Source organism: Camellia sinensis, chromosome 11 (genome assembly GCF_055761805.1).
Source record: "Camellia sinensis isolate YWXY chromosome 11, ASM5576180v1, whole genome shotgun sequence".
Classification (NCBI taxonomy): domain Eukaryota; kingdom Viridiplantae; phylum Streptophyta; class Magnoliopsida; order Ericales; family Theaceae; genus Camellia; species Camellia sinensis.
The window spans coordinates 7809936-7836563 of record NC_138971.1 but is presented as its reverse complement, the minus strand read 5'-3'; the positions used below and the strand labels follow the sequence as shown (position 1 = coordinate 7836563).

At 34.7% G+C, this 26628-nt stretch overlaps 4 protein-coding genes, 1 long non-coding RNA gene and 1 pseudogene across 6 annotated transcripts; 1 reads left to right on the top strand and 5 right to left on the bottom strand.

The window, feature by feature from the left end:
* Positions 1-2179: 2179 nt before the first annotated feature.
* Positions 2180-5581, top strand: LOC114307961 (uncharacterized). Its single transcript, XM_028253450.2, has 2 exons — positions 2180-2752; positions 4348-5581. The coding sequence occupies exons 1-2, from the start codon at positions 2425-2427 to the stop codon at positions 5238-5240; spliced, it is 1221 nt and encodes a 406-aa protein (XP_028109251.2). The 5' UTR covers positions 2180-2424; the 3' UTR covers positions 5241-5581.
* A 782-nt stretch (positions 5582-6363) lies between these two features.
* LOC114307968 (GEM-like protein 4) lies at positions 6364-7648 on the bottom strand. Its single transcript, XM_028253456.2, has 3 exons — positions 7291-7648; positions 7107-7175; positions 6364-6978 (listed from the first exon to the last, which is right to left on the bottom strand). Exons 1-3 carry the CDS (start codon positions 7460-7462, stop codon positions 6659-6661), a joined length of 561 nt encoding a protein of 186 aa, XP_028109257.2. The 5' UTR covers positions 7463-7648; the 3' UTR covers positions 6364-6658.
* Positions 7649-11076: 3428 nt separating this feature from the next.
* Positions 11077-11816, bottom strand: LOC145803058 (uncharacterized). Its single transcript, XR_014345161.1, has 3 exons — positions 11555-11816; positions 11411-11449; positions 11077-11303 (listed from the first exon to the last, which is right to left on the bottom strand). It is a non-coding gene; the product is annotated as an uncharacterized LOC145803058 (long non-coding RNA).
* A 3804-nt stretch (positions 11817-15620) lies between these two features.
* LOC114307979 (GEM-like protein 4) lies at positions 15621-17959 on the bottom strand. Its single transcript, XM_028253472.2, has 3 exons — positions 16637-17959; positions 16048-16322; positions 15621-15964 (listed from the first exon to the last, which is right to left on the bottom strand). Exons 1-3 carry the CDS (start codon positions 16824-16826, stop codon positions 15767-15769), a joined length of 663 nt encoding a protein of 220 aa, XP_028109273.2. The 5' UTR covers positions 16827-17959; the 3' UTR covers positions 15621-15766.
* Positions 17960-19601: 1642 nt separating this feature from the next.
* LOC114294453 (GEM-like protein 4) lies at positions 19602-21221 on the bottom strand. Its single transcript, XM_082893524.1, has 3 exons — positions 20635-21221; positions 20449-20517; positions 19602-20215 (listed from the first exon to the last, which is right to left on the bottom strand). The coding sequence occupies exons 1-3, from the start codon at positions 20777-20779 to the stop codon at positions 19743-19745; spliced, it is 687 nt and encodes a 228-aa protein (XP_082749650.1). The 5' UTR covers positions 20780-21221; the 3' UTR covers positions 19602-19742.
* A 4372-nt stretch (positions 21222-25593) lies between these two features.
* LOC145801831 (GEM-like protein 4) lies at positions 25594-26565 on the bottom strand (annotated as a pseudogene). Its single transcript, XR_014343482.1, has 3 exons — positions 26448-26565; positions 26062-26335; positions 25594-25969 (listed from the first exon to the last, which is right to left on the bottom strand). The product of XR_014343482.1 is annotated as a GEM-like protein 4 (transcript).
* Between the last annotated feature and the right edge of the window lie 63 nt (positions 26566-26628).

The window sequence follows — 26628 nt, the reverse complement described above, 5'->3', positions numbered from 1 at the left end:
ATGTAATTTACTCAATGAGGGCAAAATTGGTATTTAAAAAAATTAAATTGCTGAAGGAGGAATCTGTAATGAAACTTTAAACCTCATGGATGAGATGTAATTTCCAAAATGTGAGGGGGGAACTGTAATAAATATAAACCTCAGGGGGTGTCAGTGTAATTTACCCTAACTAAAATATGGAATGAATTATGTGCCTTGTTTGGCAAACACTACAATTTAGCTTTTTAAGTTAAAATTTATAAAAAGATAAAATAGATTAAAATAATTAATAAGACAAAATATTATATTAAATTTATAATCATCTCATTTTTTTTTCTCACAAATATCACATTTAACTATAAAAAAATTCAATAATCTTTCTAAAAATAAAAATTTTAACATATTAAAATAATTTACTAAAATAGCCAACTTTCCAAATAGGCCATAGAAACAAATTGTAATAATTAGCTGAGAAATAATTTCAATTCAACATATAGAAAATAATTTCAACGGATAAAAAAAAATTAAGAGGTAAAATTAGAAATAGAATATTCTCAACAACTTCTCACCAAATAATAAAAAAAATAGAATAATTAGGACTTAATACCTTATACTCTTTAGATTGAATTTATGACTAATTAACCCACTTATATATTTATATTCCCATATTTGATGAAAGTGAAAAAATAGATTAATCATTTTTTTAAGGAAATCCCACCATCCAAACATAAGGTGTGTTTGTTTGGACGAACTGGATAAGGGGAGATTATAATCTATCGGACTGTTAGTCCCGAAATACATTATTCTCGAACTATTTGGTTAGATTGGATTTGTATCTTATGTTTGGTTAGACGAACTAGATAAGGATAAATATTCAAAAGACTATTTTACCCTTGTAATTTATAATTTTTATTTAATACATAATTTTAAATTTGTAATCTATAATTTATAATTTAACAACACTAAGAAAATTTAATTTATAAGGCCATAATTTTTAATTTATTATTTTCAATTAAATTAAATTTATAATTTATATTTTTTATTTAATATGTAATTTTAAATTAACGACAATAAAAAATTATTTTATTTAATATATAAATTAAATTTTCAACAACACTAAAAAAATTTAATTTATAAGGCCATAATTTATAATTTATTTTTTAAAAATAAATTTAATTTATAATTTATATTTTTTATTTAATATATAATTTTAAATTAACAATACTAAAAAAATAATTTTATTTAATATGTAAATTTAATTTTTTTTAAAAATTTAATTTATAAGGCCATAATTTTTAATTTATTATTTTTAATTAAATTAAATTTATAATTTATAATTTAAATTTTTTATTTAATATATAATTTTAAATTAACAACACTACAAAAATAATTCATAAATGTTCAAAAAACTATTTAACCTTTTTCTAATAGTTTGCTAAGTAATAACATGTGATAAAATGGACATTTCAAAGCCTAATCCCATGGGATACTAATTCCATGGAAATTCCCATCCTCCCATAGGATAGGATAGTCCCACAAATATGGGACTAAGACTCCATTTGTTTTCAGAAGTACAATGGAGGGAATTGATAGTGAGGGGATTAATAGTGAGGGAATTGATAGTGAGGGGATTAAGTAAAATTGTGTTTGTTTTGATGATAGTTGTTATTGTAGGAATTGTTAAATTATTTTTATATAAAATAATAAAACAAATAAAAAAAATACAAAAATATTAAACATTAATGTTTTTAAAAAAATGCCCAACATGTATAAAAAATTTAAAAAATAAAAATAAAATAAAAATTTCTAGAAAAAATAAAATAAATAAAATAATGATTTTTACTTAACAAAAAATATAAAATATAAAAAATTAAACATTAATGTTTCAAAAAAAATACCCAACATGTAAAAAATAAAATAAAAAATAAATAAAAATAAAAAATTTATAGTCAGCTGGACTATTTTTCTAATACCAAGTCCTAAAAGCCCATCCGAATCCCCTTAGGGAGACCCATCCTAATCCAGAACGCACTATCAATCCCTTCCTCATTTCTCAAAACAAACACAATATTAATAAGTCTCATCTTACCACCAATCTCAATCTCTCTCCAAACAAACGAAACCTAATAATCCAAAACAAAAAAATTAAAACAAACAATAAACTATTAGTTAAATCGAACTAATAGTCCAATCAAAGACGCTAATCATTCACAACAAACACACCCATAGCGTAAATGCTGGTTGGGTATATATTAGGACTCCACGTTGACACTAGCTCAACTCTATCAGCCATAGAAATTGAAGGAAGCATTGAGGAGCAGATTAGGGTTTCCGATCAAGCCCTAATCTTCTCTCTTCAATACATTTTCCAGCTTCGATCCAATCACAATTCTGATTATTAGAAACTTAGCTAGGGTTAGGGTTAGGGTTTCCTTACTCTGAAAAATGACTTCAATTTGCATAAACGAGGCCCTGAGAGACGACGAGCTCAGAGCAATACTGGCGAGGCTTGAGAGCGACAAAGACAAGGAAGTGTTCGGACTCGTCTGCAAGCGGTGGCTCCACTTGCAGAGCACCGAGCGGCGTAAGCTCGCCGCCCGCGCCGGACCCCTCATGCTCCGCAAGATGGCCGCTCGCTTCACTCGCCTCCATGAGCTCGATCTCTCTCAGTCTATCTCCAGGTCCTTCTACCCTGGCGTCACCGACTCTGACCTCTCTGTCATTGCTAATTCCTTCACTTGCCTTCGAGTCCTCAGCCTTCAGAATTGCAAAAGTAACTACTACCCATTTCCCTCAAGTTTCAATTTTTAATTTTTTTTGATGGGTTTCTGTTATTTTCTCTATTTTCTGATGAATTTTTACCAAATTACATATATTCCTTCAGGAATTGCAAAAGTAACTACACATTTCGCTCAAGTTTCAATTTTTTTATGGGTTTCTTTTATTTTCACTGTTTTCTGATGAATTTTTAGCAAAATTGCATATATATGTCTGTATTTGTGTATATTAATTCCTTATGCGATGATGATGTACTTGGCAAATTTATATACTAGTTCTTCATTATGCAATTATTCTGCTTTACTTTCTTGGTCAGCTGTGAGAACTCTTGTCAATAATTACTGATAGCTTGTGAAATTTGGGTGTTGGCATGATGTATTGTATTGATAATTTGATACTCTTTGTGTGGTTTTGTTAAGTTTTCAGTTTTGAATTGCTTGTAATTGAAAAAGACTTCAGTGTCTTCTGTCTGATAAATAGCTATAATTGACTTCTATGAGGTCAGGTTTCACTGTAAAGATTCCTAAGTTAGTGGCACTACGTTCTTCTTGGTCAATGGTTGGAAGCAGTATATTTCCTTGGAATTACTTTTCTTACTAATTTGTCCTTAAAATTTACTACAATTAGAAGGTGTTAATTCCGGGCATTTATTTATGAGATGTACTGTAGTTGATCAAAAATAACACGGCATGCTATGTTAGGAAATGCGAAGATTGCTTAAAGGGTGTTTTTTTCTTATTAATTAATTTGTTATACACAGGCTATTAGATGCTAAATCAGGAACAAGTTGTTTGATTCCTTACAGATACATGTAGATGTGCTTCTGGGTTGTTCAAGAGTTAGTTTAAATGAAAATGAAATCCATTTCTTAACTCAAAATTCTATTACTGTATGTACTGAAGGTTGAGAATTTTGCACATCTGTAAAGACTCTAATAATAGGAGCAATTGGTATTGGCTGGTGTTTGAAGAACTTCGGTATCTTCTTTGGTTGAGAAATGTTGTGGATCACAGGGAGAGAGATTCATGTTGACTTAGCATATCTCCTTTCTCTTTAGAAAATAAATAAATAAAAAAGAAAATTTGAAGAGAAAAGGAAAATGTTGGAAGTGAGTCATATTTTATCATATTTTATTAAAACAACGTAAGGGGCTACATGAATTTGGGGTTGCTGTGGTTAATAGAGCTTCTTCATCTAGCTGTTTTAGGCTTATAGTATTTGGGTCATGGTCTCTGGTTTGTAAATATTTAGTCGAAAGAAAATGATCTGAAATTTGGAGAAAGTAGGGTTCCCTTACAAACCATTCGAGCTAAAGTTGATTATTGTTTTTATAAGAGTTCCATTGTTGGACTGCCCTTTTGGGGTTATGGAGAACAAATGTGGAATACTGATAAATAAAATAATAATAAAGAAATGTGTTGCATGGGAACTCTTTTGTTTTGAGCATTATGTTTGTGTTATGTGACTCAATAGGTCTTTTTGTCCTTTGCATACCTGACCTCATTCCCAACTAAACTCCCTTATATGATAATGAAACAAAACTTCTACACTGTTGCTTATTTGGGTTGGTATACTATTCTTGTTCTGTAGGTATTTCAGATAATGGAATATCAGCAATTGGACGTGGTCTTTCTTCTCTACAGGACTTAGATGTATCTTACTGTAGAAAGCTAACAGACAAGGGGTTGTCCGCTGTTGCTGAGGGCTGTCGTGACCTGAGAAGCCTGCATCTTACTGGTTGCAGATTTGTTACAGATGCTGTGTTGCAAGCTCTTTCCAAGAACTGTCATAATCTAGAGGAGTTATGTTTGCAAGGATGCACCAACGTAACTGACTCTGGGCTCACTGTTCTTGTTGATGGTTGTCAAAATATGAAGCTTTTAGATATCAATAAATGCAGTAATGTTGGAGATGTTGGGATATCTAGTGTATCCAAAGCTTGTTCATTTTCTCTGAAGACGCTGAAGTTGTTAGATTGCTATAAGATTGGAGATGAGTCCATATTATCATTAGCCAAATTCTGTAAAAATCTAGAAACTCTTATAATTGGTGGTTGCCGAGACGTATCTGATGAGTCCATAAAGTCATTAGCTTCTGCATGTAGTCAGAGTCTCAAGAACCTTAGGATGGATTGGTGCCTAAATGTTTCTGATTCTTCATTGAATTGCATCCTCTCTCAGTGCAGAAATTTAGAAGCTCTTGACGTAGGGTGCTGTGAGGAGGTGACAGATTCTGCTTTTCAGGGATTAGGAAATGATGGATTGAAGTTGGTTTTGAAGGTTTTGAAGGTCAGTAACTGTCCAAAGATCACGGTGGCTGGGGTAGGCATGCTTTTGGAGTTATGTAACTCTCTAGAATACCTTGATGTGAGGTCATGCCCACATGTCACAAAGGCAGGTTGCGATGAGGCTGGATTGCAGTTTCCTAAGTGTTGTAAAGTAAATTTTACTGGGAGTTTAGGGGAGCCAGATGTTTTACTGTGAGGCTAAGTTTGGATGGTCTGACAATGCCAGAATTTTCTTCTGATAAAATGCCGCTTGTGTGGACATTTGCCTTTGGAAACTTAATGGATCAGTACAAGGCTGGGTGAGCTATTGCTACTCAAATCTTCTGCTCCTGCCCTTGTCCATGTTATGTATTGGCTTAAGAATTCTGTAACATTTGGCCTGTTTAATATTTATCACACAAAAAAGATTTGTTTATTTGTCTGTACGTTGTTGCTTGCTAGTTTTCTGTTCTTTGGAAATTGGGGTATGTTATTTTAATTTGATTGCAGATGTGGATTTGGATTGGGCATAATAATATGAACCTGTGTATTGGTAAATGCTTGGCTTGCTTACTTTACTTTGAGTATCTCAAATAGGATTCGAGCTCTTGGCAGCTTGGTTTGTTTTACAGCTCTACGGTGTCACTGCTAGCATGCTCCTAATTTTGCAAAGTGCTAGGGTTTTGGAGTTGGTAAACTTTTTTTCCAAGTTGGTTGGAACTCAACGGTTCCAAAATTTTCCCACTTACGTAGAAGTGGCTACTGTAGTTCTAATTTATGAGTTTGGGTATTATGTGGAAAGAGGGGGAAGCGGGACGGCGAAGAAGCTGTTCAAGGGTGGGAGGCGAGAAATGGGTGAATTACTAATTTGACCTTGAAAAATGGTCATGTGAGGCAAACTTTGACAATTATCCGTTCAAACTTCTAGTGCCTATCACTGATTGGACCAAATTGACACTAATTTTTACACAAGGCAATTTAGGTAGTGTAATTTTCTCTCGTCCATTTGGTACTTTTGATTTCATTGCCGTATGATAGTTTCAATTTAGAGTGCCAAAAGTCAAGCCTAATGGTTAATCAGCCAACTGCATGCACAGATGCTGAAAGACTTTGTTTTGCACCCTTGAGTGAAATGAAATTGCTAAGCTTTAAAACACACCATAAATTGGTCGTAAGCAGCGGGTTGCATGATGGCAGTCACAGCGCAAAATGGTCGATGCTTTGTTGATTACAAATTTTATGGTTCTCCCAAATGAATGAATGAAGCAGCAGCTTAGCAGTTTGGCATACACCGTTCCAGGAAAAGAGGCTATAGCTTACTAGGTATTATTCATTCGGTATTATGGAGATGATTCTATATCATAGCAAAGTACCATTGAATCATAATGATATCCATAATGTCAAATAGCTCAATGATATCATTTATCAATACATTCCTTTGCTTTGAAGCAAAGTAAGCCGAAGTAGCAAAATTTGTACAGAGTACTTGACTACAGAAGTGTATCATTGGGCTTGAGAGATTGCCTGCTGAAGATATTTCAATGTTTTTCGACAATTCAAGAATCCCATAAACCAGAAATCAAAATTATCCACAGTAACTATTTCTATGTACTTCCGTGATGGTCTCTTCACATTTTAGCTTTCATCGGCTCTCAATATCTTTCCTACCGGGATCAACACCTTGTAACGAATTCTAACAAACTCGCCAGTTGGAGAAGACAATCTGATGGATCTGTCGCTGCAAAAGGCAACTTTGTCAGTGGAGATGAAGAGGAGGCCTCCTATTGGACCAGCTGTTGTTGATAAATAGCATTGGGAAACCTTTAGCAGCTTCTCTCCTTCTCTAATGCTGAAGTGGTGCTTGAAAATGTTCTCCACACCGCCTACTCGAATAATTTTAGCTCCCAAACTCAGTTTCCCCTTCACAGTTTCAGTGATCTTGGGCCCTAATCTCACTGCAATTTTCATAAAATAATATAAGACTCGCACAGAGATGTATCATGATCATCCTATTCCTATGTTGGTTTGGTTGACATTAATATTGATACCAAAAAATTTTCTAGAAAAGAAGTAATTACATTACCATGCTCTCTGATGCCATTTGCAAGATTGTCTTGCTTTCCTCCAAGTTTGTTCTTCCAATCTACTTTTTCTGCACGTTAATCACAATCTATTTGTTAAATACTGTCTCTATTTTAATAATTTAAAACTAGTAATGCTAGTAAGTAAAATAGCTCTTTATTGTGAAGAGTAATGGAGAGACTTACTCTGTTTTAATTTTAGAGATCCAATTGAAGAAGAGGAAATTTGGTATCGGCTAGCAGTAGCAGTAGCAGTAGAAGGATCTTGTAAAATTCTTTTTGGCGTCCTCTCACCCAGATATGCCACATGTGAGCCGACCGGAGTTCCAAAAACATGTGTCAGCTTCTGTGTCTTCATATTTGATGAATTGCTATTGCTCCAATGTGATTCCGTTTTTGCTTTCTATTCCCAGAATGCTGTGTGATTGTCAGATGTTTAGAGTGATGATTCTAACCATGGATTCAGGAAATGTATTTATAGGAAGCGAAAGGTATTGGTGGATCTTAAAGTTCTTAGTGGAATGAGTCATGTCTGCCTCATCCACATGAATAAAAAGCACACGTCTTAAAAAGACTTTCTATAAAGATAGATTGCTGATGGGAAGGTGATGATGTGTCTGGTTTCTTTCATAAAAAGAGATTTGCAGACAGGTCCAAGTCTTCTTTTGTGATAAATTCACAAAATGAAATGATAGTGTTAGAAGTAATAAAAGCATGACCAAAGACATATTATGTGAGGCTAAGCATTAGACAATTTTTTTTTTTTAAAAAAAAAAATTAGAAGAAAGAAACTTCATAAATTCCACTAAAACCTGCGAAGCAAGCATTCAATCTTTTTCATTTCTAAAGTAACTTTCGAACCTTTAAAAATTTTTTAAAAATAAATAAATAAAAAACAGAAATCATACACTTTTGTGCAATGGGTCAATGAAAGTAAAATAATAGAACCAGTTGGGTCAGCATTTCAATAATTCAATCCTACAAAGCAGGACCATGTTGCCTGCTTAGCTCTGCTGACTGTATATGAAGGTGTGAATTAAGCTTTTTGAGCTGGAATTTTAGCTTTGTGACGCTGTTCCTCTTTAAAAATAGAGATTTTTATTGATAAATCCCATTTATAAGTGTTCTAACCTAAGAAGTTTATGAATGAATTTTTTAACCCACTTAGTCCCATGTATTAATAATTTTATTCTATAAAGTCATTTTTCTTGATTTACACTATTTTTTTAGACTCTTATGCCTTTATATTTAATATTGATATTTAATGTTAGGGAATGAGAGAGAAGGAAAATGATCAAGGCATAAAAAATTTCATACACAAATTAAATAACATTGATGTTATTATTTTATATTATTATATAATATGAATATATTTTTAATTAACAACACATTAAAAATAATGTGAACATTCTTTCTCATCTGATGTGAATATATTTTTAATTGATAACACATTAAAAATAATGTGAACATTCTCTCTCATCTGATGTGAATATATTTTTAATTGATAACACATTAAAAAAAATGTGAACATATTCTCTCTTATCTGATGTGAACCTTAGCATCACTTTTATCACAATGTCCTCTAATGTGAACATTCACATTCACATTCTCTAATGTAAACATTTACGTCATCCCATATAGTCATGTTTATATTCAAATGAAAGGTGAGGCTTGTGATTGTGTAATTTGATACACTGCTAATGTGAACCTTAACATCACATTTATCACACGTCATCTGATATGAACATTTACGTTCACATCATCTGATGTGAACATTCACATTCACGTCATCTAAATCATTCACGTCATCATGTACAGTCAATATTTGGATGCATGGAAACAATCAAAACATAATGACAATCAATAAAGATCATGTTTAATTTTTTGTGTATAATATATATCAACATTAAATAATGATGTGTAGTTAATGCATTTTTTTAGAGTAAAGATATGGAGAATATGAATGATCATGAGAACTACCAAAACATAATAATAATCAATATTAAATATCAACATTAATGGGACATGAGAGATTGAGAGTATTTTGGTCTTCGTTGAGACCTAATAGAATAGTCAAAAAAATATATGAAAAATGCTTCCTACCCCCACTGGGGGTCGACCCCCAGTGAGGTGTCACCTCGGGATTGGTCCAAAAAAAAAATTATTATTATTATTATTATTTTTTTTTAAGTTTTCAGCCAGTGGGGGCGCGCCACGTCACTGGGGGCGCGACCCCCACTGGGGGTATGCAGCGGGACTGAAAATATATATATATAGATATATATGTATATATATATATATATGGATTAGTTGGAATAAAATTTTAGGAAGGGGAATTATTAAAAGAAGCTCCCTTCAAAATATTATCAACCTTGTTAAGTAAACCAAACAGCGTTGATATCTTTATGATTGGAGGACAATAATATGTCATCTTGATGATTGCTTTCTATCCCCATTTTCCTACAAGAATCTAGTTCTCAAATTAGAATTACGAAATCTCATTCATCATTCTTAAAAACAAAAAATTGATACTTTAGATTGAAACCACAGAATTCAAGTTCTCAGTAAATTTCCATGGTGAGGGAAAACAGATTAAGTTAATTGAAAAGGACTCAGTAGTCTTGAAATCAATCGAGTGTTGCTTAATTTGGGAGGAAAGGTGACAGCTGACAACATCACAATCTGATAGGATCAAACCACCTAAACGCCTTATCTGGATTTGATTACAATCCTCAATTTCGGCATTCCTTTTTATCTTATCCTCATATTAAAGAAAGATGATTCAATGCTTTTCAATGGTCCGTCTCAACATGTTTCCATGTCCAAATCTAAAGCCGACCTTACACTCTACTACGTCTTGATAAGATATGTCTTTTATGTCATTGTTAGTGGGAAAGGGAATCTACACATCATAGCCCCATCAGCACACTTTTCGAACATGTGGAATGACTTTTTAGCTTTTGAACTTTCAAGGTTAGCAAGTGTTGCTGATTTTGTTCGAAATTTGTTTCCTAGTTCACTCGATTCAGTTAAAATAAAATTAAATGATAGTAAAATGAAAAGAAAACAATGTAATGTGTTGAATGCTATGGGTACATATGAGTGAGCACAATTTTATCACTCATGTTGTTGCGTATGAGAATAATAATAAATGTTCCAAGTTCATGGGGTTTCAGATTCTAGAAAGTTTTGCATGAATAGAAGGATGGTTTTAGCAATCTTTTGTTGTCATTGTCAAGAACTGGAAAGGTTCAGTGACCAAATCAGATGGCAATGGCAAACCCCTTGTCACTACTCTTGTAAAGTACCGATCGAAATTGCTCTGAGAGGAAGATCAGTGAAATCACAGTGCAAAACCATTGACCCGTTGTTGATTATCATGCATTTTGTAGTTCACTCAAATCATAAATTGCACCAAGCAACGTATTGGTTTTGTTTCCCCGCTCTTGGGAAGCAAAATTGCAGGAAACTAGGCAAACTACCATCAAGTCATAAAATGATATATAGCAAGCAGTGTCAGCGACCCTTTTACTGAGAAATTATTTCCATTGAAGCAAAGCCCAAGTAACAAATTTGTACAAAATTGTGATTATACAGCTTTGTTCTCCTAATGCATACACATCTAACGAAGCAACAGGGCCGGGGGAGTGGAATACATTTGTTTAGTCACTTGTGATCGAGTTGTAAGTATTGAAAGCCTGAGTGCCCGTTGAAGATATTTGAAAGTTCCGCAATAATTTATGAATCCCATGAATCAAAAATCAAAATTGTCCACAGTACCTATTTCTATGTACTTCTGTTGTGGTTTCTTTGTGTTTCGGCTTTCATTGGCTCTCTTTATCTTTACAAGTTGGATCAAAACCTGCATCTAATACACATTAGTTAGCTCATATATTTATTTAAGATGTTAGTAAGAATGGATATGAATTCAGACATTGATTTATATTGACTCACTCGAAGAAGACAATTTGATGGATCTCTCATTGAAAAGGCAACCTTGTCGGTTGAGATAAAAAGGAGGCCTGCTATAGGACCGGTTGTTGTTGACAAATAGCATTGCAAAGCCTTTAACAACTTCTCTCCTTCTCTAATGTTAAAATTCTGCTTGAAGATCTTCTCCATCCCCCCAACTTTAAGAATTTTCATGCCCAATCTCAATTTCCCCTTCACTGTTTCCAAGATATTGGACTCTAATCTCACTGCAATTTTGTAAAAAATAAATTAAATCAAGATAGAAGTCCAATTTTTATGTGTTCTTGGACATGATCAATTATTATCAGACTCAATTGAATTGAGAAATAGTTACTGTGATCTTGAATGCCATTGGCAAGATGGTCTGCTTTTTCTGCATCCATGAAAATCATTTATCAAGACTGGTCTTAATCTCAATCATCTAAAACTAGTAAGTAGCATAGACCTCTCTAATCCTGAGAGGAATGGAAAGACTTACTCTTTTTGAATTGGAGAGATCCATTTGGAAGGGGAATGTGGTATCGGCTATCAGGATTGCATAAAAGTCTTTTGGTGACTTCTGAACTGAATAATGTACTGAGCTCACTGGAATTCCAATAACATGTTCCATCAGGAGGTTCTTCATATATGCTAGCTTGATGAATCGCTTGAATTTAAAGCTGTCTGTTTCTCCCTCAGATTGTGCTCTTCCACTGTCAGAGGTGTATGAAGCCAAGGAGATGTGTAGAATGATGCGTGAAACCATGTATCTTGCAATATAGCGATCCCGGTTGTCCCTTTACTGTTCTGTTGTATTCCGGACTCGGTTTCGTGAAGTTGGTAGTTGTATCTATCTTGTTGTCGTCCTTTAATTCCGCTTGATAGAGTTTTAGGATGTATTGGGCAGAGTTGCTACAGGTTGGTTAGGCTTCGGTTTCAATTCTTTGTTGCCCAGTTTTTAGGAGGTCCGCTTGAGCGGGTCTTGTTGTGCTCGAGCGGAGATTGCGCACTCCCAGTTTCTCGTGTCCTTGCAAAACTTCTGCAGGTGTGATTTTTACGCTCGAGCAGGTTTCTTCACGCTCGAGCGGTGGCGTTCGAGCGGGTACTCTGGCGCTCGAGCGGGTAGTACTTTTTTGGTGTAAGTTCTGGGAGGGGGGAATCTACGCTCGAGCGGACTGGTTTTTGCGCTCGAGCGGATGTACTTTATTCTTGTGTCTTGGCGCTCGAGCGTACCTAGTTTTTGTTCTTGACGCTCGAGCGTTGTGTTCTCCGCTCGAGCGGGAATGTCGTATATCAGTTGGCAGCTGGGCATTTTAAAATCACTTTTTACATTCTCTCTCTCTCTCTCTCTTACTTTCTAAAAAGACATTTTGAGAGTTCCTCTCTCTAGAAACTCCCTTCTCTCTAGGGTTTGATCTAGTTAGAGTGTTTCCTTTTCCTTCGGCCTTTGTAAAAGTTGGGTTGATCGTCGAGGGCTACACTTTGATCCGAGAATATTGAGTTTTGGAGCACGTTGAGTTTCTTCACCTTCTTTCCTTGAGCTCCGAATTTGAGGTAGGGATTCCTACTCACTCTTATGGTCTTTGACATAGATTTTTGGTTGTTTTGATAAAGTGTTGAAGTTGGGTAAATTTTGGGGCTTAGGGTTTCAAAATGTTAAAAGAGGATTTGTTATTTTGAGTCTAAAATGTGTATTGTGGGTTCAAAATAATGATATCGTTGTTGGTTGATGATATTTAGACCATTGGGTCAATATTGGGAAATCGGGTGGAAAACCCTAATTTTGGAAAAATTGTGACTTTATGGAATTGAGTTGGAAATAATGAAATTGGTTCATTATATGGTTGAATAGTGGAGTTAGATTTATTAATCGCTCACTTTTGAAAACATTGATATTTTATCTGTTGGAGCTTTTATTATCTGTTTAGAAATAATTGCTTGGGCTACCGGTGGAGGGTAGTTTTGATTGTTGTAGACAATGCATGATGATTAGGCAAACTAGAACTAATCAATTGGATATGTCATAGAGTATGACGGTTGATAGAATACATTAACGTTATGTATTGATTGATTGTGTATATGACCTTTGTGTATATACGTTGTGTGTGTGTGGGAGGAGATAGGGGATGTACTCCACGGTTTAGGGGAAGATAGGGGATGAATCTCTAAACCCGATGTTGTTTGGGAGGAGATAGGGGATGGACTCCACTGATACAGCTCATATGCTTGTCAGACAATGTGTTGATATAGCTCATATGCTTATCTTTGGAAGTGTTGATATAGCTCATATTCTAATCTTTGGAAGTGTTGATATAGCTCATATGCTTATCTTTGGAAGTGTTGATACAGCTCATATGCTTATCTTTGGAAGTGCTGATATAGCTAATATGCATATCTGTTGAAATGTGGATACAGCTTGTATGCTTATCTATTAAGATGTTGCTACAATGAGTATGTTTATCTATTGTAAAAATGGGAAATGTTTAATATGAGTCACTGTCTCATATAAGTGGTTGGCCAGGTTCTGAGCCGTTGATGTAAATTGTGAAACTGAAGTGAAACATGAACATAGTGGTCATGAAATGGAAATGGGTTATGAATTGATTTATGGAAATTGAACATTTATCAATTGCTAATGTCTTAGTTAATGCTCATACTGTGCTTAGCATATTTCTAGTGGGCGTTGACTCACCCTATATGGGACATTATTTTCAGGTACAGGTAGTATGCCACCTCCAAGGACATAGCTTGGATGATGATGAGAGTTGAAGACTCTTTTTGTTTATTTTGTTAGTGTTACATGTATATCAAGCTAAGGGCTTATTTTGTATAGAGTTAGTACTCTTCTTTTGTGTAACCAGGTGTTGACTTGGAAAGCTGTAAGTCCATAGGGTATTTGCTTTTGTTGTTAACATGTAATACTATTGCAAGAACTACTCTGATGAATATAAATGGTTGGTTTCTTTCATATCAATGCATGTCTAGTGATGGGTTTTAATGTTATTATTTTGAGGGCGTTACATGCAATGTATTTATACATAGAAAAGTTAGATGGTGTTTGATGGATCTCAACTTTTAGTTGCATGAGTCACCTGTGCCGCATCAACATTAATAAAGGCACAGTTATGAACTCTTTAGAGAATTTTTTAAACAAAGATTGTTGGATAGATGATGTGTCTGGTAACTTTTAGCTTGTAGAAAGGTTGAAGTCATCCTAGTAAAGGTTATGCGGTGTGTATTTTTTGGAAAATTTTAAGTTTAGGTCATCCAACAAATTAAGAATATGGTTAGCTTGAAATTCCATGGAGTGAAAATTTATTCATCTTCCTTTTCTTAAGTTAGTTTTTAGTCTTCATTATTCGATTTCATCTGTAGTCATTTCAGTGGCTGGAGTTGACAAATACAGCCTTTTGCAGTTAGTTTAAATAATGCAGTTAGTTGGTGCTTTGCGTGTGGTGACTGTGTATGTGACCGTGTGGTGACTGTGTATGTGACCATGTGGTGAGTCAGTTAAGCCTTTTTAAAGCCACCTTTGATAAGAAAGAGAAACAGCCATATCCCAGTCTCACACCAAATATGTTAAGAGAAAGAAAGAAAAGGATAAAAATTATATGGTGATCTCATGATGACTAATAAATAAATAATATTTGATCTGATGGAGCATGTCAAGTTAATAAGCCATGTCATTGCTTCAAAGCCTTTGGTTTTTTTTTTTTTTTTTTGAACATTTAGCTATTATTTTTACTTTTCAGGGTATGGGAAATTGAAATTGAAATCATAAAATTTTTAAGAATTGCAGGATTCGGGTATGTGGTTTATTTTAATAACATTGAATTAGAATTATGTGGATTTAAATACACACACACACACGTATATAATGAGAAAACAGAGCTGAGCAATAGATTACACTGACAGCATTTTGGTGATAGTTTCATTCAAGTCTTAAATCATGGAAAGGAACTGAGCAATATAAAACAAACAGTAATGGAAGTCTTCTAACAAAAATCAATATTTAAACTGAGAGTCAGAGAACTATAACTTGTAGAAAAATTATAGTCAAGACGACGAAATACCCACTACACAAAATGCTCTTCTTTTTTTTCATTTTTTTTCTTCTTCTCAGGATTGTGATCATCAATTTGAACATTCTTTTTTATTATAATACCTTGAGGTTGAGGTGCAAGGGAGAAAACTGTAGGTCACGGAGATTTAAGGATGATTAAAGTACTCTTTTTTTGACCAAGTGAATCGGTGACTGAATCTAAAGCCAGACTTGTATGCTACTACATTTGTAGGTACGTGTTGATGTATGATAAGATTATCCAATTCCATGCTCAAATTTATAGCCAGTTGGGAAAGAGAATCTCAACATCAGTGCCCCATCTGCGCATCACAATTTTCCACATGTTGAATTTGAACTGGTGTGTGTGAGTGATTTAAAGCTTTTGATGTGGCATTTTAGCTTTTTTACACCACACCACCTCTTTTAATGCATAAAACAGAAGAAAGCGAAACAAACAGTCCATGTCTCAGTCTCACACCAAATGTGTTGTAAAGAAATATAGAAAGGATAAAAATTGTTTTCCATTGAACCAAAAGCCTAAGTACCAATTTTTTTACAATGTTGTGATTTTACAACTTTGTTCTCCTAATTCATATACACATCTAACGAAAAAGGGGGTGGTGGTGGGGGTGGAATACATCTGTTTAGTCACTTCTGATCGAGTTGTAAGTATTGAGCCTGAGAAAGTGCCTGTTGAAAATGTTTGAAAGTTCCACGATAATTTAGGAATCCCATGAACCAGAAATCAAAATTGTCCACGGTAACCATTTCTATGTACTTCTGTGATGGTCTCTTCATGTTTTGGCTTTCATTGGCTCTCTTTATCTTTACTAATGGGATCATGACCTGCAAGCAATACACATTACTTAGCTACTTTGATATCTAATTAACACACGAAATTCTGTAAATATTGATGCGTGTTGACTCACCTTGTAATGAATTCTAATAAACTCGCCAGTTGGAGAAGACAATTTGATGGATCTGTCGCTGAAGAAGGCAACCTTGTCAGTGGAGATGAAGAGGAGGCCTGCTATAGGACCAGCTGTTGTTGATAAATAGCATTGGGAAGCTTTTAGCAACTTCTCTCCTTCTCTAATGCTGAAATTGTGCTTGAAAATCTTCTCCACACCGCCTGCTCTAATAATTTTAGCCCCCAAACTCAGTTTCCCCTTCACAGTTTCAGTGATCTTGGGTCCCAATTTCACTGCAATTTTCACAAAATCAAATAAGACTCACATTCGCATAGAAGCGTATTGGTTGACAACTTGACACTAATACAGCTGTTTCAGAGTTTATTTCAAAATGTTTATTTTTCTGCCATCTTCTTGGCAGCTAAAGAATTGAGAGCTTAATATGATATATACCAGTAAATGCTAAATATCTATTTATTTATATTTTATTATTTGGTAATGGAGGTTTCCATACCTTTGAAGACGCTACATACTTTTTCTTGAAAATAAATAATATATTCTTGAATTTAGTTATTCTGAGACTCAGTTGAGGCAAATAAATAGTTACCGTGCTCTCGGATGCCACTTGCAAGATTGTCTTCTTTTCTTCCAATTTTCTTCATCCTATCTACTTTATATGCACTAGCACTAGCAGCAGAAGGGTCCTGTAAAATTCTTTTTGGTGCCCTCTCATCTAGATATGCTACCGGTGAGCTGATCAGGGTTTCAATAACATGTGCCAGACGCTGTTTCTTCATATTTGATGAATTGCTATTGCTCCAATGTGATTCTTCTTTGCTTTCTATTCCCAGAATGTTCTGAGATTATCGGATGCTTAGAGTGATTGTTCTAGCCATGGATTCAGAAAATGTATTTATAGGGGGAAGGAAGGTAAGTTGGTGAATCTTAAACTTCAGTTGGATGAGTCATTCATTCCTCACCCACATGAATAAAAAGCACACAATTCTATAAAGAAAGATTGGTGTTGGGAAGGTGATGGTGTGTCTGGTTTCTTTTAGAAAAGACAATTGCAGAAAGGTTCAAGTCTTCTTTTTTTAAGGTTTCACAAAACTATCAAGCTATTCAAGTATTCTATCTTTTACTTCTGAAGAAACTTTGGAACCTTTTACAAAAAAGGAAAAACGGAAAAAAAAAAAAAGAAAAGAAAAAGAGAAGAAAAAAATCATACTGTTTGTGCAATTGGTTAATGCAAGTAAAATAATAAAATCAGTTGGGTCAGCATTTCAATCATTCAATCTTGCATTGTCTACTTAGGTCTTGCTGACTGTGTGTGAGGGTGTGAATGCTTTTTGAGCAGGCAATTTAGCTTTGTGACAACACCATTCCTTTTTCTTAGACTGTTACGTGCAGAGCAAAGCAAAGGCTAAAGACTCCAAATTTGTTAAGTAAACCAAACTGCATTACGAAAGATATAAATTATGCAGTGGTATGTCATCTCAATGATTTGGTGGACAATAACATATCATCTGTGAGAGATTACATCATAACCGCTTAACTAACAACACTATAGAAAGTCTCCTGTTAAACCTTCAATTGGATCTCCCTTATTCATATATGCTTAATAATGGTGGGTAGTGCCTTAATCTGCCGAGCAGAAAAACAAAAAAAAAATAAAAATGAATAAAGTGCAATCCAGGACATTTTTGGAAAAGAATTTAGTTGTCAAATTAAAATTCCAAAGCATTTATTCATCATTCAGAGTATAAAATTTCATACTTGAGATTGAAACCACAGAATTCAATTTCTTTGTACAATTCCATTGTGAGGCTGAGGGAAAACAAAAGTAATTGAAATGAAATTTGTACTCTTGAAATCAATAAAGTGTTGCTTAATTTGGGAGGAAAAGTGACAGTTCAGAAAGTCAGAATCTGATAGGATCAAACCACTCAAATGCTTTATATCTGGATTGCAACCCTAAATTTCGGTATTCCTTTTCTTCTTATCCTGAGGTGGAAGTGATTGGATTGTAGGCCAGGGCAGGGCATGTAAATAATTTTATAGTGTTATGGATATAACAACCTTCACAATCCAAAATTGTGAACTATCATGATTTTCACAAATAATAACATAACGCAAAAAATAAATAACATACCCGGATCAATTATGCTAAACGTTCGAGTGACCCAAAATTGATTGAACATAAACTAATAATAATATTAGTGGAAAAAAGTTTCTCTCTCTTAACAATCTTTAGAATACATTATATTCAGAATAATTGATGGGTATCTAAATATACTTTTATAGGTAGAGAGAGGACAAGTTTCCTAATATAATTATAACTTCACTTGCCCATCAAAGTAGAAGATTTGGAAACTATTCCATCTATTGACCAATCAGATAATAACTTGTGATTCATGATATAGAACTATTATCTTTTTAAATCGATAATTCATATTGCAATATCATGTGGGTTACCATAATAACTAAATAATTAAATTGAGTCTTACAGAGCATATCAAAGAAAGATGCTTCAACACTTTTCAATGGTCCATCTCAACATATTTCCAAGAACAAATCTAAAGCCGACCTTGCAAACTACATGTTAATACTATATATATATATATATTATATTCATGCTTACTTTTATTGTTAGTGAGAAAGAGAATCTACACATGATATCCCCGTCGGCATGGATTTCCCACATGTTGAACAACATTTCAGCTCTTGAACTTTCATGGTTAATGAGTGTTGTTGATTTGGTTCAAAATTTGTTTCCTAGTTCACTCGATTCAATCAACATAAATTGAAAGATAGTCAAAATGAAAAGAAAACATGGTTCTAGGTGAAGATAGCTAGCAATGACACGTAATATGTCAAAATACAAAGAACCACAATCAAGGTTTAAGGATTTAGATGACACCGTATAGTGTCGTGTATCTTGGACAATATAGTTCAATGTAAAAATTATAGTAACACTTCATCAAGATTAAGATTTTGTCGATTTGAGCGCACTTCAAATATTGAGTAAGAATAAGAGGGATACTTGGAAGCATTCAATTAGTAATGTTTTGTTGGAAAGAACTGGAACGTTTTTGTAACCAAATGGGCTGGGCTGGACAATGGTAAAACTTCTCACAAACTCTTTGAGAGGAAGATCACTGAATAATAGGAGGGAAGATGAGTGACGAGGGGCAGAAATTGAAAGAGAGCTTCTGTCAATTTTAGTAGAACAATGTGAATGAAGAAAAAAAAAAAAAGGAATTTTTTTTTATCACATCCCCTTCCATATTTTTTCCATCCACAAATTCCTCCTCAAGTCCAAGATCCAAACAAAACCTAAGAAAATTCCTGCTCATGATAATTTAGGAATCCTGTAACCAGCCTCAAGATTATCCGCCGTAACTAAATATCACAGTGCAAAAGCACTGACCCTTTGTTGATTATGAATTTTGTACTTCTCAAATTATTGTTTACGGCAATTTACTGATTTCCTTTTCCACCTTGCATTCTTTACATATAATGCAAACGATTCTGAATTTATATATAGAAAACAACATCAATGACCCATTTACTGATAAGAATTATGTTTTTTTTGTTCCATTGAAGAAAAGCCTAAGTAACAAAGTTGTTACAATATTTATACAAGTTTGTTCTCCTAATTCATACACATCTAGTGAAGTGGGGGGGCCATGGGGCGGAACACATCTGTTTAATCATTTCTGATCAAGTTGTAAGTATTGAGCCTGAGAAAGTGCTTGCTGAAGATATTTCAAAGTTTTGTGATAATTCAAGAATCCCATGAACCAGAAATCAAAGTTGTCCATAGTAACTATTTCAATGTACTTCTTTGATGGTCTCTTCACGTTTTGGCTTTCATTGGCTCTCAATATCTTTTCTACAGGGATCAACACCTTGTAACGAATTCTAGCAAACTCGCCAGTTGGAGAAGACAATTTGATGGATCTGTCACTGCAGAAGGCAACCTTGTCGGTGGAGATGAAGAGGAGGCCTCCTATTGGACCAGCTGTTGTTGATAAATAGCATTGGGAAACCTTTAGCAGCTTCTCTCCTTCTTTAATGCTAAAGTGGTGCTTGAAAATCTTCTCCACACCGCCTGCTCTAATAATTTTAGCCCCCAAACTCAGTTTCCTCTTCACAGTTTCAGTGATCTTGGGCCCTAATCTCACTGCAATTTTTACAAAATAATATAAGACTCGCATAGAGGCATATCATGATCATCCTACTCCTATTATGTTGGTTTGGTTGAGAGGAAGAAAACAAATTTGTTTCAATGTTTGTTTCCTTTGGGTTTTCAAATCTTTTCAGTTTGTTTTTCTGCCATCCTGTTGGCAGAAAAAACAAATTGAGATGTTAATATGATACCAAATAATTTTGCTAGAAAATAAATAATTATATTACCGTGCTCTCGGATGACATTTGCAAGGTTATCTGCCTTTCCTCCAAGTTTGTTCATCCAATTTACTTCATCTGCACATTAATCACAATCAATTTGTTAAACAATGCCTCTATTTTAATCATTTAAAACTAGTAAGTAAAAAAATAGCTCTTGAGCTCTGTATTGGCAAGAGTAATAGAGAGACTTACTCTGTTTTAATTTCAGAGATCCAATCGAAGAAGAGGAAATTTGGTATCCTCTAGCATTAGCATTAGCACTAGAAGGGTCTTGTAAAATTCTTTTTGGTGTCCTCTCACCCAGATAGGCTACATGTGCCAGCCGCTGTGTTTTCATAGTCGATGAATTGCTATTGCTCCGATGTGATTCTGTTTCTGCTTTCTATTCCAAGAATGTTGTGGGATTGTCAGATGGTTAGAGTGAGGGTTCAAACCACAGATTCAGCAAATGTATTTATAGGAAGAGAAAAGGAAAGTTGGTGGCTCTTAAAAATCTTAGTGGAATGAGTCATGTGTGCCTCATCCACATGAATAAAAGCACACAACTCTTAAAAAACATTCTAGAAAGAAGGATTGCTGATGTGAAGGTGATCATGTGTGTGGTTTCATTTAGAAAAGAGATTTGCAGAATCCAAGTCTTCTTTTGTGATAAATTCCTGACCGAAGACATTATTTGAGGCTAAGCATTAGATAATTTTTTTTTAAAAAAAATTAGGAGAAAGTAACTTTTGAAATTTCATTAAAACCTGCGAAGCAAGCATTCGATCTTTTTTCATTTCTAAAGTCACTTTTGAACCATTAAACAATTTAATAATAAAACAGAAACCATACACTTTGTGCAATTGGTCAATGAAGGTAAAATAATAGAATCAGTTGGGTCAGCATTTCAATCATTCAATGTTCCAAAGCAGGACCATATTGCCTGCTTAGGTCTTGCTGACTGTGTGTGAAGGTGTGAATTAGGCTTTTTGAGCTGGCAATTTAGCTTTGTGGGGCCATTCCTTCTTAAAAATATTCATAACACACCAACCTTGTTAGGTAAACCAAACAACATTAATATCTTGACCATTGGAGGACAATAATATGTCATCTTGATTATTGCTGTCTATTTCCCATTTTCCTGCTAGAATCTAGTTTTCAAATTAGAATTCCGAAACATCATTCAGCATTCTCAAAAACAAAATGTTGATGCTCTAGATTGAAACCACAGAATTCAAGTTCTCTAAATCAATCTAGTGTTACTTAATTTGGGAGGAAAGGCGACTGCTGACAACTTCACAATCTGACAGGATCAAACCACCCAAATGCCTTATCTGAATTTGAGTACAATCCTCAATTTTGGCATTCCTTATTTATCTTATCCTCAGATTAAAGAAAGATGCTTTAACGCTTTTCAATGGTCCATCTCAACATGTTTCCATGTCCAAATCTAAAGCTGGAATTGAACAAAGATTTTAACTAAACAACCAAACAATATATCAGATAACTGTGTAAAGGTTCTAATAGTAAACACAGGAAAATAAAAGAGAGAAAGAAGAAGTAACTGAATTGAGAACAACTGCCCCAAAAGCAGAACCGTAATATCTTGAATAGAACACGATGATTACAATTTTGGAAAAGTATATTACCTTATGTTAGATTTGCATAAAAGAAAGAAAAGAATGAGAAGAAGAAAAGAGAGAGAATTGAGAATTGCTGCTGTGTTTATTTTTTCACTCCCAAACATATTAGGGTTACGCATAGGGCCCTCTATTTACACACCACCTTTCATCTCAAGGCACACTATTAATTAATTTATTTTTTATTACAATTTTAACCTTAGGTAAAATGATCATAAAGGACAAAGGGCTATGATGCACACCATGTCTATAATTACCATAAAGGACAATAATGAATATAATACACATTAAGACTGTCAAATGTTACTTACGTATATTGTCTCTCAAGAATCCAAAAACCCTAAAACAAAAATAAAAAATATATGTATTATTGAAGATTTTGATTGGATTCATTGATGGATGTGTCTAGCAATACTAAACAATGGAAAAGGTTATTTTCTCTTCTTTTTTTTTTCGTTTTCGTGAACTTGAGAAGTGGTAAACCGTTTGTATTAGTTCGATTATCTAGAGTCGAATAATATATCCATGTTCGACTACCTACAACCGAACAAATTGTATATGTTCAGTTTCATAGTGTCGAACATACTCCAATTATTCGGTTTGTAAGTATCGAACAAACACCAATTGTTCGGTTAAAAATAGTCGAACAATTCTACTTAGTTCGACTCTGTACTGCCGAACACTTATAAAACCCTAAAATCTAAGCCAAATGAGAATGCTCACCTACTATATCTACAATGTGGAGTCGTTTCCAACTGTGACGACAACGAGCACCACCAGCGTCTTGAGGAGTCTTCACCAATGATTTTGTTCACCAATGGATTTGAATGGAGGGGGAGATGGATTGTGGATGGGGGTGGGGTGTGTGAGTGAGTAAGTGAGGGTAAAGATTGAAGATTGTGGGTGGGGTGTGTGAGTAAGGGTAAAGGTGGAAAGTTGTGGTGTGTATTGAGCAAATTGTTTATTTATCAATTTATTAAAGTAATAGTGGTGTGCCTTGAGATGAAAAATGGTGTGTCAATAGAGGCACCCTTACACATACTTATAATAAAAGACTAAATGAGCAAATGATATAACTACCCGTACACACTAATACTTAATACTCTCCCTCAAGTTGGTGCAAAGATATCTCTCATGCCCAACTTGCAGCAAATGGGATGGAAAATCTTACTACTAAGACCCTTAGTAAAGACATTAGCCAATTGATCTCCAGACTTCACAAAAGGCATATATATTAAACCCTTATTTCATTTTTCCTTGATAAAATGTCTGTCGATCTCAATATGCTTTGTCCTATCATGCTGAACAAGATTGTGAACAATATTAATGGTAGCTTAGTTGTCACAATACAATGTTAATGGTTCACTGCAAACAAACCCAATATCATTCAACAAGGACTGGAGCCACATCAGTTCACATGTACCATGTGCCATAGCTCTTTATTCTGTCTCTGCACTAGATCTGGACACCATTGTTTGTTTCTTACTACGCCATGTGACTAAATTCCCCCCCACAAATGCACAGTAACCAGTGGTAGATCGCTTGTCATCTATAGAACCAACCCAATCAACATCTGTGAATGCCTCCAACCTCAAGTGACTATGATTGGAAAATAAAATCCCTTTTCTAGGAACAAATTTAAGATACCTCAAAATACGATACACTACATCCAAATGAGGGGCACGAGGCTCATGCATAAATTGACTCACTATCCCAACCGCATAAGCAATATCTGGATGAGTGTGGGATAAATATATAAGTCTTCCCACAAGTCGTTGGTACCTTTCCTTCTCCATAAGATCACCAACACCACTACAAAGATGGTGATTAGCCTCAATTGGCGAATCAGCAGATTGACAGCCTAACATGCCAGTTTCCTTAAAAAGATCTAGAATATACTTCCGCTAAGAAATAAAGATGCCTTTGTCAGATCTGATAACTTCAATCCCAAGAAAGTACCTCAACGGACCAAGGTCTTTGATCTCAAATTCCTTGGCCAACAGCATCTTAAGATGTGTCATTTCTTCCTTATCATTACCTATCACAACTATGTCATCCACATATACTATAAGCACAGTTACCTTATTTGCATGGCGTTTGATGAACATATTGTGTGATCTACATTGCTTTGCTTATACCCGAATCTCAACACAGCCTTCTGGATTCTGTCAAACCAAGCTCGAGGAGACTATTTCAAACTATATAACGCCTTTTTCAACCTACAAACTTTCCTAATTGTAGACTGAGATAAGAATTCTAACGGTACATCCATATATACCTCCTCCTCCAAATCACCATGGCGAAATGCATTCTTCACATTTTACTGCTGTAAAGGCCATCCCAAATTTGCTGCACATGAGAGAATAGCTCGAATGGAATTCATCTTTGCTACAAGAGCAAAGGTTTCTTGGTAATCAATTCCATATGTCTGAGTAAACCCTTTAGCCACAAATCGTGCTTTGTACCGTTCAGTTATTCCATTTGCTTTCTGCTTGATGGTGAACACCCACTTACACCCTGCAGGCTTTTTTCCACTAGGAAGAGGAAACAGCTCCAAAGTGTTATTATTGCTTAGAGCTTACATCTCTTCTATCATAGCTACTTTCCATTTAGGATCATTCATAGCTTTCTTCCAACCCTGGGGAATACATGCAGAAGACAAAGACGAAACAAAAGCACAATATGTAGAAGATAGTGAATCATATGACAAATTTAGACATGGAGTGTTGAGTACAAGCCCTAACCCCCTTTCTAAGAGCAATAAGAAGACTCGAATCATCGATAGTAGGACTATCAAATACTGGTAGAGAAATAGACTGAGGTGCATTACCTAGAATTGGCGTGAGAGATGATGATGGGTCTGGTGGCACAAGGAAGCTTTCTCTTTTGGACGCCGAGAATAAGTCTTAAGGTCAACCCTGTCCAAACGACCACCAATGTCAGGCTCCACATCAAAAGAACTACTAGGCTCCCCCTCACCACAAATAACAGTCCGTTGACTAGGAATCAACAAAAATTAGAAAAACACTCGAACACACATCAAAAAATAAAAATAAAAATCTAGGGAGAAAACCCATCAAATTTCGACCATGAAGGATTATTTATTTATTTATTTATTTATGTGTATAGGGAAGAACGAATGAAACAAGGAACAAGAGAAGAATCTTCAAGGAGGAAGATGAAGCTCTGATACCATGTTAGATTTGCATAAAAGAAAGACTAAAGGAACAAATGACATAACTACCCTTACACACTAATACTTAACACCTTACAACTACTCTTGCTCCTAAAATTGAAGTTGTTATCACAACTACAATTCATAACTACTTAGAAATACTACTCATAATGATAGAATATGCTCGATCTTGGTGTTTGTTGATGTCCTTATTTGTATCTGCCATAGCCAATTTATAGGCTCATGTACATGTTTCCTTCAATAACTGCTTCGGTAGTTTCTTCTTCCATGACATCAATGTACTGGTTTCGCTTCCCAATCTTGGGAAACAAATTTGTAGGAAACTAGGCAAATTACCATCAAGTCGTTAAATGATATATAGCAAACAACGTCAACAACCCATTTACTAAGAAATTGTTTTCCATTGAAGCAAAAGCCTTAAGTTACAATTTGTACAAAATTGTTGTTATACATCTTTGGTATCCTAATGCATACACATCTAACGAAGCCAGCGGGGTGGTCTGTTTAGTCACTTCTAATCGAGTTGTAAGTATTGTATTGAGCCTGAGAGAGTGCCTGTTGAAGACATTTGAAAGTTCCGTGATAATTCATGAATCCCAAGAACCAAAAATCAAAATTGTCCACAATATTTATTTCTATGTACTTCACGTGATGGTCTCTTTGTGTTGCGGCTTTCATTGGCTCCCTTTATATTTACAAGTGGGATCAAGACCTGCATGTAATACACATTAGTTAGCTCATATATTTATCTAATATGTTAGCAAGAGTGGATATGAATTCAGACATTGATTTATATTGACTCACTTTGTAATGGATTCTAACTGCCTGCCTATTCGGTGAAGACAATTTGATGGATCTCTCACTGTAAAAGGCAACTTTGTAGGTTGAGATAAAAAGGAGGCCTGCATAGGACCCAATGTTGTTGACAAACAACATTTACAAGCCTTTAGCAACTTTTCTCCTTCTGTAATGTTAAATTTCTGCTTGAAGATCCTCTCCATCCCCCCAACTTTAAGAATTTTTACGCCCAATCTCAATTTCCCCTTCACTGTTTCCGAGATATTGGAATCAAATCTCACTGAAATTTTGTAAAAAAACAAATTAAATCAAGATAGAAGTCCAATTTTTATACGTTTTTAGACTTGATTAATTTATTATTATCCGACTCAATTGAATTGAGAAGTAGTTACCGTGATCTTGAATGCCATTGGCAAGATGGTCTGCTTTTTCTCCAAGCTCGTTCATCTTATCAATCACTGTACCTACTTTATCTGCATCCATAAAACTAAATTATCAAAGACTGGTCTTAATTTCAATCATCTAAAAGTAGCAAGTAACATAGAACTCTCTAATCCTGAGAGAAATGGAGAG